Source organism: Dromiciops gliroides, chromosome 1, assembly GCF_019393635.1.
Source record: "Dromiciops gliroides isolate mDroGli1 chromosome 1, mDroGli1.pri, whole genome shotgun sequence".
Taxonomy (NCBI): domain Eukaryota; kingdom Metazoa; phylum Chordata; class Mammalia; order Microbiotheria; family Microbiotheriidae; genus Dromiciops; species Dromiciops gliroides.
Window position 1 is genome coordinate 249,975,743 of NC_057861.1, and position 15,753 is coordinate 249,991,495.

The 15,753-nt window shown below is 38.9% G+C and overlaps 1 protein-coding gene across 2 annotated transcripts in view; it reads right to left on the reverse strand.

The window, feature by feature from the left end:
• GAREM1 (GRB2 associated regulator of MAPK1 subtype 1) overlaps positions 1-15,753 on the reverse strand; it is a 230,844-nt gene that overhangs the window by 44,282 nt on the left and 170,809 nt on the right. For both annotated transcript variants that reach the window (XM_043975699.1, XM_043975700.1), the window contains exon 3: positions 10,365-10,495. In XM_043975699.1, coding sequence (XP_043831634.1) covers positions 10,365-10,495 — 131 coding nt within the window. The remainder of the gene's footprint in view (positions 1-10,364; positions 10,496-15,753) is intronic.

Genomic DNA, 15,753 nt, shown 5'->3' on the forward strand with positions numbered 1-15,753 from the left:
TCACAATTCTTGAAAAGATTTCTGTTCCATAGTCCAAGAACTGTTAAGGGTCTGTTCTGCCTCTGAGAAGTTGGGGATGGAAATAGCCAGAAACAGGAAGTAGCCCTACTTGTAATCATAATATCTCTAAATAATTTTAGAACATAATAACTTTAGAACATTCAGGATTTCCTAGGTCGAGGGCTCAGAGGGTCACAGACTTGGAACTGGAAGGGATCCTGGAAGTCATCTAGCTCAGTCCCCTCATTACAGAGATGAAGAAAACAAGTCCCAGAAAGGAGAAGTAATTCACCCATGTTCACATAGGAAGTGAGAATGGATAGCAGATCAATGAGCTAGAATTGGGAGGAATTTCAGAGGACATCTAGTCGAATCTCCACATTTTACATCTGTGAAATGTGTGTATGCATCTATCAAATACAAATACATCAGTGGATAGATATTTGATATGGAAATTTGTGCCTTCACCAAGAGCCTAGCATTAGCCTCTTATAATCGCCTCTCCTTAACTCCTTCCCCAGCGTGCAAGTATGTAGCATCACAGGCACAGCAATCTCTCAGCCAATCAGGAGTCACATCTCTTTCACTCAGTGTTACAAGGCTGAGCGAGTTAGGACTACCACCCTAGGCTTGGGCAGAAGTGATGTTAACTACAAATGTGGAAAGAGAGGTCCAGGGAAATTAAGTGAATTATCCAAAGTCACTCTAATAGTAAGTATCACAGGTGGGATGTAAACCCAATAGCTCTCACTTCAAACCTAGTACTTTTTCTATCAAGCTAGAAGAGCTGGGATTTGAACCCACCATTTGGTACCCTTTTCTCTGAATCTTGCTTCCTCTATGACCAAGTATAGTAGTTGAGTGAACTATAGCAGAACAGACATGGAGAACAACAGGATCCATAATACCAACAAATAACTGCTACTCTTTCCCCTCCCCATTCCTCAATCAACAAAGATGCTAGTAAAGCCATTCAGGCAGTTTTTAGCCTTGATTAAAATAAGTATGTCTGGGCAGGTAGTGTTAGGTCTGGAGTCAGGAAGACATCTTCCTGTGTTCAAAACTGGCCTCAGATACTTACTAGCTGTGTGACCCTGAACAAGTCACTTAAGCCCATTTGCCTCAGTTTCCTCACCTATAAAATGAGCTGGAGAAGGAAATGGCAATTTCCAGTATCTCTGCCAAGAAAACCCCAAATAGGGTCATGAAGAGTTGGGCATAACTGAATAAGAACAAATGTGTGAGTGTGGTATAATGCAAAGAATGTGGGATTTCAAGTCAGATGGTACTTTGGTTCAAATCCTGCCTCTTCCACTTACTATGTGACGATCCACAAGTCACCTAACTTCACTGCACCTGAGCTTCCCCATCTAAAAGGGGGAAGGAGGTTCTAGATTATTTTTAAGGTACCTTGCAGCTATACCTAGAACCTTCTAAATTTCTTTTCCCAATCATCTTGTTTCATCTAGTGAGGGAGATAAAATGATTCTTGCAATATTATTACCAAAGCTCCCCTACAGAAGGTAGCATATTAAAAAGAAATAATAACAATCATACAGTGTGTTGTGTGCTATATAATTTTAACTGAAGTTTGTGGATTTTTCATTCTCAAGAGATATCTGGTATTCATTTGGGGCTGGACTTTGGAGTGTTTAGAACTTTGGGTTTTAAAATGAGCAGCATTTTTTAAAAATGCCCCTTTGGAAAGAAAGGACCAATTTGTACAAAAATATTTACAGTAGTTCTTTTTGTGGTGCCTAAAAATTGGAAATTAAAGGGATGCCTATTATGGCATGGGGGATGGCTAAAAAAAGCTGTAGTATATGACTGTGGTAGAATATTATTGTGCTATAAGAAATAACAAGCAGGATGATTTAAAAAAAAAAACACCTGAAAATACTTACATGAACAGAAGTGAAGTGAACCAGGAGAACATTGTACATAGTAACAACAATATTGTTCAGTGAAGAACTGTGAATGACCTAGCTATTCTCAGCAATACAATGGTCCAAGACAATCCTAAAAGACTAATGATGATACTATCTACCTCCAAAGAAAGAACTGATATTGATTGAGCATAGACTGAAACATGTTATTTTCATTTTCTTTCATTTTTTGCTTTTATTTGAGTACTCATACAAAATGACTAATATGGAAATGTTTAACATAACTTTTTTAAATTGTGAAAAAAATATTCCTTCAAAGAACAGTATGGCTAAGAGTCTTATGACTCATAAAGCTCAAGGTCAGGACACATTTTCAATGAGATAGAAGACCAAACTGTCAGCTGGGATAGCTGACTCATTTAGGCAGATACCTTTTGACTTTCAGAGTAAAGTTCATGAGGGTGTGGAAGAAACTGAGACCAAGGAAGTTAATATCTGCCCTTCCCATTTCCCCAGTCCAACCCAAAACAAAACCCTCTAAACCATCAAAACAGAAAAAGGGGATAAAAATCAAAACTGGTGATATAACCAACAAAGACAACAAAACCACCAAAGATGAGGATTTTTTTTTTCAAGGAAGGAAAACCCAAAAACTTTCAGTAGAGTATAAGGCAGTGAAAGCTCCTGTGGTCTAGTAGGTAAAGAGCCAGCCTCAGAATCCAGAGGACCTAGATTCCAATGTCATCTCTTACACATGGCAGGCTGTGCCTCTTAACCTCTCAGTGCACTGACAACTCTCTAAGACTCCATGTTGCATGTTAACACCTCCCTTCCTGCCATCCTTTGCTCCATTTCCCAACTCCATGATTTACTATTGGACAGAATGCTCTCCCTCTTGACATCCGCCTACTGGGTTCTTTCAAGACTTCCATCAAGATTCAGATCAATTCTCACCTTCTGAAAGAGGCCATTCCCAGTCTTCCTCCCTGTATGCATTTAGGTAGTACAGTGGATAGAGGGCAGGTCCTAGAGTCAGGAAGACCTGAGTTCAAATCTGGCATCAGAGATGTACTAGCTGTGTGATCATGGGCAAGTCACTTAGTCTCTGACTGTCTCAGTTTCCTAACTGTTAAATGGGGTGATCATAGGACCTATCTCCTACAGTTGTTTTAAGGATCAAATGAGATAATACTCATAAAATGTTCAGCAAAGTAACTATCACACGGTGGGCACTTAATAGTTTTTTGCTTTCTTCCCTTCTATCTGATTTCTAGTACCTCCTCTGAGATTACCTTCCAGAGTGTGTGTGTGTGTGTGTGTGTGTGTGTGTGTGTGTGTGTGTGTGTGTGTGTGTATACTGTGGCCTCTCTTTGTACCCCCATCACATAGTGCAATACCTAGAACATAGTAAGCAGTTAATAAATGAATGTTGACTGACTGACTGATCTGCATCAATAGAGGGAGTAAGTCACCAAGAGCTCTCCATGCTGATAAAATCACAAGTCTCAACAACAACAACAATTAGAAGCAATAAAGAGAAGGGTCTGCCATATATACCTGGCATGGAGTAAGCAGCCAATTACATCTGCTGAATTGAATTCTATTACCTTGAGTGTGGTACCTAAATTCCTTGGCTCTCAGTTTCCTCGTATGTAAATTGAGAGGCCTTAAATGCCCCTAAATGGCCTTTAAGGTCCCTTCCAATTCCGGATCTATGATTTTATGAATTGAAATCTTGTGGGCTCTACAACTTAACAACAACAATGACAATAAGTAACATTTATGAAGCCCTTCTGAGGTGCTTTTATGTGTAATACATAATTAACTTGCTTGAGACTTGTTATTATCTCCCTTTTATAGATAAGCAAACAAAGGCTTGTTCAGGTCACAGAGATAGTAAATTTCTAAGGCAGAATTTGAACTCGGGTCTTCTGGGCTCTAAGTTCATTACTCCCTCTATTATATCAGCTGCCTCCCGTTAGGTTCTACAGACCTCTGTTTCTTCATTTGAAAAATAAGAGGGTCAGACAAACTGATCTCATGACAATAACACCAATCTATTGATATATATACACGAGGGGTATGGAGGGAGGGCGAAATATAACATTATACCTAGTGGACAATCAACAAACATTTATTAAATGCTTAGTATATGCCAAAGTGCTAGGGATATAGATAGGCAAAGAACCAGCACTGCTCTGAACAAGCTCACATTCTAATGGGAGAGACAACATGGAAATAACACATGTATATGTGACAGATGTATGTGTGCATATATCACATCATAGCATATATAATACATGTCATATATCATGCTGTTATACACACACACACATACACGCAGACACACAAAATAATGAAGGTGGCCTCAGATGGAAGACAATAGTAGGGTCAGCATGGAGGAAACCAGAGAAAAGGTGGGAGCTGAGAATTGAAGGAGGCTGGGGAAGTTAAAAGGAGGCAGTAAGGACGGAAAACATTCTAGGTATAGGATTGTGTCTCTTGGCTAAGTTATTATAATAGTTAGTCATTAATCCTAAGTATTAGCCTCTTCCAAATCCCATTTACTTCATTTGGTCTCCTTTTGCTTGAAGTGAATGAGGATGAAATTCTACTTTTTACAATTTAGTTGGAAATCACCATGTCACCTGCCAGCTGTCCTCTTTACATGCCAATGAGTATTAGACTGTTTCCTTATTTTTTCCATTGGTAATAACACTTACAAAAATGCATATCCTTCCCACTATAAGGTTTCCATCTCCATATGTTATATAATATGTCTGAAAATTCACAAAAATGGATGTCCTTGATGAAATAAATGGCCTCTGCTTGCTCTTTTCTATTAGGTAGCTAGTTCATGAACACCTTAGTTTAAATATGCCCCCAGACACCTACGCTGAACCTCTGTCTGCCTGAGTTTCTTCACCTGTAAAATGGGGTCACTGATAATACCTACCTCTCAAGGGTTGTTCTGAGGAGAAAATGGGATATTTGTAAAGCATTTTGCAAATCTTAAAGCATTATCCCGATGTTAGCTACTGCTATTATTATTAATAATTATTATTAGCTCTTATTAGCAAACATACAGACTAAAAACCCCTGAAACAAATCTAAGAACAATCTAGAGTCTATGCATGAAGATATGGGGGGAGTCTTATTTTGCTAATGAAATCACTCAATAGTTCCTCCTGAAGTACTTTATGATTACTTTCTATAACAAAAGAATATCATAGCCTGGCTTCATAAAAAAGTGTTTAGAGTGATTTGCTTCAGGTCTTTTAAAGATTTTTTTAAAAAGAAGTTTTGACAAGGGTAGGGATAAGGGGAGGCAGTTTATTTTGCCAATCTCACACTTTTTAAAAAAATTAAATGTAGAGAGTCAATACAACATAGGGGACAGAGAGAGATGGGCTTTGAATCCAGAAGACCTAGGCTAAGTCCTACCTCTGACATATACTGGCTGGGTGACCTGTGGCAAGTCATTTAACTTTCTGGTGCCACAGACCCCAAGTTGCAGTGGAAGTGCTGATTTCATGGGCAGAGTCACAGAGCAGTTCTGTCCCTTAGATGAATGGAAGGTATCATTTCACAGTAGATTCAGTGAAATTTCAGTGATACAATTGAAAATACCACACGGATGCGATAATATATTGTAGCCTATTGTTAATCAACCATAGTCATTGAGCATTCATTCATGAGTGTGCATGTTCACCCTGTAGAAATCTACAGATGCTACCAAATCTCTCTTTTAAACCTTGGTCCTGTGTATTTCTAATGTATAACACACATTTCCAATGTAAACTCAGATAGGCAGCTAGGGGGTACAGTGGATAGAGCAAAGGGAAGGACTTGTCTCCTTTAATTCAAATCTGGCTTCAGATACTCGATAGCTGTGTGACTCTGGGCAAATCACTTGACCTTCTTTGCCTCAGTTCCTCATCTGTAAAATGAGCTGAAGAAGGAAATGGCAAACCATTCCAGTACCTTCCCCAATAACACCCCAAAGAGAGTCACAAGGAATAACAACATGAAAACCTTCAAAAAAACAAAACCAAACCCAGTGATGATACAAGGATCTATCTGGTATTTTATCAGGGCAGATATTCCTGCTACACAGAAGACAGACCAGCCTCACAGATCACAATATCTTTTTTTTTTTTTTTTAAGTGAGGCAATTGGGGTTAAGTGACTTGCCCAGGGTCACACAGCTAGTAAGTGTTAAGTGTCTGAGGCCGGATTTGAACTCAGGTACTCCTGACTCCAGGGCCAGTGCTCTATCCACTGTGGCACCTAGCTACCCCTCACAATATCTTTTTAACTTGGTAGGTGGTTCTCTTTCTTTTTTTGCAGGGCAATGAGGGTTAAGTGACTTGCCCAGGGTCACACAGCTAGTAAGTGTCAAGTGTCTGAGGCCAGATTTGAACTCAGGTCCTCCTGAATCGAAGGCCCGTGCTTTATCCACTGCACCACCTAGCTGCCCCATGGTAGATGGTTCTCAAGAGTTGAAAGAGCTCAAAACTTCACCAGTAAATGGCCAACATAGTACTGAAGCTCTCTGAACTTAACTAGCCTGGGGGCTTGAACAGAACTAACAGGTATCATTTTCTTGTTCTCTTATGCCTTTCTTGCATAGAGTTGCAAAGTGCCATGACTTGGGAACTTTGTAAACAGCCCTGTAAGAAAGTAACAGGGTGGGGCAGCTAGGTGGCACATTAGATAGAGCACTGGCCCTGGATTCAGGAGTACCTGAGTTCAAATCCGGCCTCAGACACTTGACACTTACTAGCTGTGTGACCCTGGGCAAGTCACTTAACCCCAATTGCCTCACCAAAAAAAAAAAAAAGAAAGAAAGTAATAGGGTGATTTCAAGACCATCTGGATAAAAAAAAAACAACAAAACCCCCCCCACAGATTTTCTTTGGATTATTAACATTTATATTGTTTCTGTGCTCCTATCTGAAGGCTTTCAAGCTTGGTAGGATCTTCCAGTCAATCAATCAACTAGCATTTATGAAGCATCTTCCTAAATGCCTACTGCTGGGCTTGAGGTCACCCCTGAGATACAGCATCAGAGTAGGACTTTACCAATTTAAGATAAAACAAACAAAAAGCATATTTTTTAAAGAATGAGGCAAATCAAGATGTGACAATTGATTGGTTGTTAACTCTTAACAGTCCAAGGAACTAAAAATATATCTTTATGCTTTATTCTTCATGAGGAAATATTCTGTAATAACAAGGAAAACATGTGTGTGTAAATTAATGAGGTTAAAGGTTTTTCCACTTGATTCTAAAGAATATAATTTTACTTATTTCTATGACATTCTGATAAAACATTCTGAAAGCAAGTTTTTTTTTTTGTTTTCTTTTTTTTGCGAGGCAATTGGGGTTAAGTGACTTGCCCAGGGTCACACAGCTAATAAGTGTTAAGTGTCTGAGACCAGATTTGAACTCAGGTCCTCCTGAATCCAGGGCCGGTGCTCTATCTACTGTGCCGCCTAGCTGCCCCTGAAAGCAAATTTTAAAGAGAAATATCAGATATTTTAAGCTCCTTGAGGGCAAGGATGATTTCAATTGTGTACATAAAAATGGTGAAATGAAAAAATGAGATAAACCTTGACAGGGGTTGCCTCTTTCTAATTAATGACTTGAAAAATAATACTGAACTTCACTAAGTTCATTGGAAGGGCATTTTCCATGATACTATTTGAGTTTACTTATAGAAAACTACATAATATTTAGAAATCATTCTGAAGCACATAAGACATGATTAAATCTGAAAGAGGAGACAGTTATAGATCTTGGTGGATTTCTATGTATGTGGAAATATTCACTAACACCCAATACTATGGATTATAATAATAATAGTTTGCATTTATAAAGTACTTCAAAGTTGATTTACAAAGCACTTTACATACATTAATTCAGTTGATCTTCACCACAACTTAGTGAGTTTAGGTGCCATTATTTAGAAATAATGGAACTGGGGGCAGCCAGGTGGCGCAGTGGATAAAGCACAAGCTCTGGATTCAGGAGGACCTGAGTTCAAATCTGGCCTCAGACACTTGACACTTCCTAGCTGTGTGACCCTGAGCAAGTCACTTAACCCTCATTGCCCTGCAAAAAAAAAAAAAAAAAAAAAGAAGAAGAAGAAAAAAAAAAGAAATAATGGAATTGAATCTTAAAGATGTGGCACAGTGCTGGGCCTACAGACAGGAAGATTCATCTTCCTGAGTTCAAATCTTGCCTCAGACACTTAGTAGCTGTGTGTCTCTGGACAAGTCACTTAACCCTGTTTGTTTTAATTGTTTCCTCATCTGTAAATGAGCTGAAAGAAATGGCAAACCATTACAGTATCTCTGCCAAGAAAATCCCAAATGGGGTCAACCAAGAGGCGGACAAGACTGAAATGACTGAATGACAGTAAAATACTTTGCACTGGATTACATAATTAATGAGTACCTGAGGCAAGATTTGAACTCAAATCTTCCTGATTCCAAGTACTGGCCTCTATATATTCTGTCACCTAGCTGCCTCCAGTATTACTAAGCCATAAATGTGTCATCGTTTCTAACCTCTAATAGAGCATATTAAAATTCCAACAACTCAGGGGCACCTAGGTGGCACAGTGGATAAAGCACTGGCCCTTGATTCAGAAGGACCTGAGTTCAGATCCGATCTCCGACACTTGACACTTACTAGCTGTGTGACCCTGGGCAAAAGTCACTTAATCCTCATTGCCCTGAAAAAAAAAATTCCAACAAGTCTACTCATAAGGAAGGTGAAAAAACTTGCAGTTTTAAAGAAAACAAACACGTAGACTCTCACAAAACACATGGTAAATGAAGACATCCTGAAGACTGTATCCACTACCCATGAAATAACCCAAATGAGAAAGAAAAAACCCTCAAAAATTAAAGATCCCAACCTGAATGTAATTTCTTTTCTGAAGGTTCTGCAAATAAATGAAAATGCATTTTCTTATTCTTCTTGAGCATGTCAACTTAAAGGGTAGAACATAACAGCTATTTTTCAATACAGGAAGTTAAAAAGTCAATTAAAATGAGCTTATCAACATCTCTAATTAAGAGGTTGTTTTGGGACATTCTTTCCCCTTCTTTTTCTAAAAGGTGTAGGTGGAGTGACTCACTCATCTGAATGTTGGTGCACACTTGAGCTCAGACACCATGCCACATAAATGGTAAGTCTGTTTTACACTCAGTGCAGATTTTCAATAGCTGGAAACCTGCCACCTAACTATAAAAATACAGTAAAACCTCAATTACCTGGAATGTTCAAGGGAATGGGGTGGTTCTGCTTCATAATTTCCTGCTTATCTCAGTACTGATCAGAAAAACCTTTATGTTTTAGCCCTTGCAGGAGAAAATTTTCAAGACATATTAATATGATTTCCTGCCTTACTAAAACACATCGTAAACCAAATTTAAACTTTTTTTTTGATGACCAGGCATCTTTCTGAATAAAATGAGCTTCAGATACTCAAGGAAGCACTGAACTTAAAAAAAAGACCTAGGTTCAAGTCCTATGAAAAACTGTGTGACCCTGGGCAAGTTACTTGAATATTCAGTCTCAGTTCTCTCATCTATAAAAAGTCGGGTTAATATTATTTGCCCTATACAAGGTATCATCAAGTCGTTATGAGGAAAAAGCTTTTGTAAACTTTAAATTACTGTGAGTTATCATGATTATTGTTGAACCAAGAGAAAAGGGTAAAGGCTGAAAGGGTACTGACTCAAGGAGTAACCTGATAATTCTTTTCTTTTTTTAAAAAAATAAATTCCTGATACTTCTCTTTCTCCAATCCTAAAAAGGGGGAGTTGGAAGATAGCACAGAAAATAAATCATTAATTGAGAATTTTGGTTTACCCAGATTTCATTTGGAATCTCATTATAATATAACCACTTATGTTATAGGTCAGATTTAGTATATAAAAGGTGTGCATGTATACACACACACACACACACACACACTCTTCCTTATCAAGAGTATTATTATAAGCCAATTATTGCCTCCATGGGATCCCCAACGCAATGGGTCCTAGCAAGACTTCAGGACAGTGCTATAAATGTGCCCAAGATATAACCCCTGGCAACTAGCCTTACTCCAGAGAGTGTGAATCACTATTGTGTAGCAAGGAAAAGTCCAAGGAACTTTAGGGACATGTCAGGAGATTGTCTTTTTTTTTTTTTTTCAACTCTAGCAACATTTCATTGTAATCAAATGTGTGAGTCTGTTGGGGATAGCAAGTGGTTTCACCACACATGGCCTCTTCACATTTCAACCTCTGGTCTCTGTCTGCTTTGCTCCCACCAACCCCAAGCCATGAATAAAAGACAGGCCTCATAAGAGCTCTCTGCAAGCCCTACTATGAGGACAGATGTGGATTTATTATGTACGTAAAGGCTTAAAAGTTAAAACACTTGGGCAGAGATAAATATTTGTTCGTCAAGGGCTACCTTCACGTTGAATGTTATTTCCTCCATGACGTAAACTCGTTCAGGAAATGCTTTCGCCACCTCCTCCACACTGTTAAAATACTGCACTGGTTCCTTAATATCCCGGTCTTGTTCCAGCAGCTTAAACTGCCCTGAAAACAGATGATAAACAGAAGTACTGTGAGTGAGATGTTTACACTGGACAGCTGTCACTGTGGCAACTGCACACATCTCTGATCCCTGTTATCCTTTGGGGAAGTCTTCTGATTATTAGAAAAGTCACTTCAAGGGAAAGTTATAACGAGCTAGAAAATGAATGGAAAAAAAGCAACCTCATTTATTTTGTGCTTACATTATTCTTTTATGGTGAAAAGGGCGTCTTCAGTTAAGCTGACTAGATATCTACTAGAAATTTCCATTTTGAAGTAAAATTATTTGTTAACCCTTCCCGGATAGTGAATTTACTCTAAATCTTATAGATTTAGTCTATCTTCTTTACTACTATCTTTAGTAAATCTTAATTATGTTTCATACACATTCGGAACCCTATGAACACATAAAACATAAATCCTTAACTCCTCCCCCATGGACCTGGTTTTTTTTATTTAAATGGTATCTTGTATAGATAAAAACACAACTTAATATATTTCTACACAGTCTCAGCATTTAGTGGTAACATTCTTTGGAGGAGTGGGGAGGCAATGGGGGTTAAGTGACTTGCCCAGGGTCACACAGCTAGTAAGTGACAAGTATCTGAGGCCGGATTTGAACTCAGGTCCTCCATAATCCAGGGCCAGTGCTTTATCCACTGTGCCACCTAGCTGCCCCTGGTAACACTTTATATATATATATATGTGTGTGTGTGTGTGTGTGTGTGTGTGTGTGTGTGTGTATATGTATATATATGTGTGTGTGTATATGTATATATATGTGTGTGTGTGTATATATGTATATATATGTGTGTGTATGTATGTGTATACATATATTTTTTTTTAATCCATCTTTTAAGATTGGGAACATGGGACCAAGTAAAGTCTTTTAGCTTTTGTCAATAGTTCTTTTCTAAATTCTGCTTATATTCAAACACTCTCAGAATTAAAAAAGGGGGGGGGGTGTTGAGCTCTGATGAGGCAAGATTTCACACGGTATGAGAAACAAGCATTTCTCAATAGAGAAATTACCCCAGGGGTAGGAGATAGCATTCCTGCTAGGGTAAGAGAAGTCAGAGAATATGGTAGGACTCCTGTCAGAGCATTGGCTTGGTTAGACAAGGATGCTGTTGGTTATGGGTTATGGGCTCTGTCATGATGAAGGAGACGCATTATTCTTTACTCTGTGTGTATGTGTGTATGTGTGTATGCACATACACATATACACACATCTATTACTACATATATAGTAATATATGTAACTATAGTAGTAATATATAGTTAATAGTAACATAGTAATATATAACTATATATAAAAACAGTATAAAATAGTAACATACATAATAAAGATATACTTATTTATATATATATAAATATATAGTAAAGAATAATGCATCACCTTCACTGTCACACACACACACACACACACACACACACACACACACACACACACACACGCACGCACAGTATGATTGGATCCAGAGTGTCACAATTCCTAGAAATGCAAGTCCCTTGAAAATGGATCTTTACTCTCATTCTAAGGTATGACACAAGTAGGTTCAAAATTTATCAGGGGTTCCTCCCCTTAACATAGAAATCCGGTTACAAAGAATAATTCAGGGAAACAGTCTGTATAAACACACTTTAAATAGCTTTCTTTGCTGCTTGGCACTAGACAGCCTTATATATAAAACTCATGCCTCACAGGCAGGGTGAGTCTGTATCATCCCAAACGTATCCTCCTTCTTCACAAAGTTTGTTACCACAAACACTTTCAGGAACATCAACAGTCCCAGAACAGTTGGACATTAAAATCGACATGGCCCATTGTAGTATGTTGAATGCTTGCTTTGGGGAGGTGGGCAGAGCGTGTCAAAAGTTCTGAAGTTCAGACTATAATGAAAAGAATGACTTCGAGGTCAATGTGGCGTGGCAGCACCACCACTACATATGCCCTATGAGCTCCCTGACAGTGTTTTGTATCTCATCATGGAGGAAGGCTTTAAAATTCAATTCATATGAGGATTAAAGGATCACGATTTTGGAACCGGAACGAACCACAGAGGTAATCTAGGCCAATCCCTTCATTTTACAGATGGGAAAGGGAAAACAAAAAAAACAACAACCTGGGGCTTGGAGGGCTAAAGTAATTTGTCCCAAAGTTTTTATTCAGTTATGTCTGACCCCAACCGGGGTCTTCTTGGCAGAGATACTGGAGTGGTTTGCAACTTCCCTCAGCAGTTCATTTAACAGATGAAGAACTGAGACAAACAGGGTTAAGTGACTTGCACAAGGTCACGTGGCTAGTAAGTATCTGAAGCCTGATTTGAACTTATGAAGATGAGTCTTCCTGACTCCTGGTTCAGTACTTTATCCACTGAGCCACCTTAAGTTATATATAGCTGCCCCAAGTTATATATTTTTAAGTATTATCTCCCATGGATGACTATTCTGCTTGCCTGCCTACCTCCCTATACCTTGTGATCTTGTTACACAGGACCCCTGATCTAGAGCAGAAAGGGACCTCCAAAGCCATCTAGTATAATCTCCTCATTTTACAGATGAGGAAACTGAGGCCTAGGATGGTAAAGTGACTACCTCATGATTGTTACAAAGTGAGTGAGTGGCAGAGCCTGGCTTTGAACCCAGGCCCCCTGACTCCATCCAAACAAACATGCCTTCTAAGGTCTTTACGATTATACATGTGAGTCTAGGAACTGACAGTAAAGCACAGCACTTAATCTATATGTTTTAACTATGTCCCTAATACACACACACACACACACACACACACACACACACACACACACACGCTCACTTCTATAGATACACTGTATACACGACTACACCCACATAGCTTCTAATTGGTGAGTCACTCAAGGTTGGGAAGTAGTCCAGGAGAAAAGACAGTTGGGGTAAACATGATCCAATTCCATTTATTCAACATTTTCAAAATAATACCCGCCCCCACATACTTAAATCAAAATGTTTTCTGCTAAAATAGCACATCTTAATAAGTAAAAATCTACTTTGCTGGAAGAGCCCCTGAAATCATATCCTTTGTTATCCTGAGTATAGCTCATGATGGCAATTCTTTTCTAAGTTAATAAGGGTAAAAAAATCCCTCCAATGCACTTCTCAAGGGAAGGGTAAAACAAACAATTACCCAAAAGGAATGCTCACATTCCCTCAAAGTATTTGTTTGACTAACTTTCTGAGAACTCTGTTAGAATTCCTGTTTTTGACAAAAGGGACTTGGGACACTTAAACCAATCCATTTGGGGTGTCTGGGTGAAGAGGCCAAACTTTTTTTTATTTTTTAACAACATGTCTGAGTTCTGCCAATCCCACAAACTGGAAAATGGAGTCCCTGGAAGTTAAATCCCAGAGACCACCTAAAGAGTTAAATGAACTCTCCTCCCACCCCCAATGTGAAATCAATTTACACACATATACACACTACCTCAACCTTCACATAGGGGAACAGATTTTTTAACAGACCATCCCATGAAGAACAGAGTCTTTGTGCCACCAAACAAAAACATCTGGAGGTTGCTGAAACATCTGTTCTAAGATGTTACTGTCAAACTGTGTTCTGAGGGAGGAAGCTGCATTGTCTTTGATGGGTAAATAAAACATCTCTATTTGTAAGAGGCTCCTCCATCTGCAGGACTCAGAGTCTCACAAGAATTAATAGATATTAATAATATGTTCCTCCAGGGTAACTAAAACAACAGAAACAAGAAGCAAGGAACCAAGTTCACCCTCTGAATATATTCTTGCTTGTGCTTTAAAATATCAAGCCACTTAGCCCAATGAAAAGTAATCCCTGTTGCTGATCAAACATCAGTTTATTTCCTCTGCTTGAGGTTGATCACAGCTGATAGCTCTTTTTTTTTCCTTTGGGTGGGGCAATGAATGTTAAGTGACTTGCCCGGGGTCACACAGCTAGTAAGTGCCAAGTGTCTGAGGCCACATTTGAACTCAGGTCCTCCTGAATCCAGGGCTGGTGTTTTATCTACTGCACCACCTAACTGCCACCTGATAACTCTTAAATGCATCAAAACCTAAAGGCTAAGTAGTATATTCAAAGTCTGATTACTGGGGTTGTAGCTTAGAAAGGCACAAGAATGACTTTAACACATTCTCCTTCAAGGACACCGGGAAAAGATATACTGGTAGTCAGAAACAAAGAATGGAAAAATGACTTCCTAACAAATAGAAAACACAACTGAAGTCAAAGCCAGATGTAAACTTTGCCACCTGTCAGAGGATTCAGTAAAACATGCCTGGCTCTGGGTTGGGGTGGGGGTGGGGGAGGCTGGGAAGCTTGGGACAGTGAGACTCATGACAAGAGGTACTGAGCACTTACATGCCAAAACTTTTTCTTAGCTATGACTGAGCTCTTTGCTATCCATTTAGCAAGATAGAGTTTTAATCTGGGGATAGAAAGGAAAACAAGAGAAGGCATTAAAAAAACACTAGTCTAGTGGCCAAGAGGACATCCAGAATGCAAATGAGCATGGCAATCTGTTCAAATGTGTTTCTACTCTGTATGGCCTACAACTGACCCCTGTAAGATATCACAGAATGGGGGGCAGCTAGGTGGTTCAGTGGATAAAGCAAGGGCCCTGGATTCAGGAGGACCTGAATTCAAATCTGGTCTCAGACACTTGATATTTAGCAGCTGTATGACCCTGGGCAAGTCACTTAACCCTCACTGCCCCGCAAAAAAAAATTTTTTTTTTAAAAGATATCACAGAATGATAGAAAAGAAGCTGCTTTCAAAACAACAGATGCTGGCCACAGCATAGCAGAGATCAAGAAAGGCTCTGGAGGCACATGGTAAAGATTCAAATCCCACCTCTGAAACTAACTGTGCAACCCCCTATACAAGTCATTTAATCTTTTCTAGGCCTCACTTTTCTCATCTGTAAAATGGGACTAATATAGGTAAGTGCCTCCTTCTCAGTACAGTTGTCAAGTCCAAGTGAGATAAATGTGTGTAAAGAGCTTTGTAAGCTTAAGAGTACTATTTGAAATTGCAATGCTCTAAAGTGCTGTTGAAATAAAGCACTGCTGGTAATAGGATCTCTGCTTGCAATGTTGTTCTCATCTCTGAATAATAATTCATATATATATACATATATATAAAATCTTTTAGATTAGCAAGTAATTTCCTTAAAACAATGCACAGAGGTAGATAAGCAGTGCACAAATTATAATCACCATTTTACAGATGAGGAAACTGAGACTTGAAG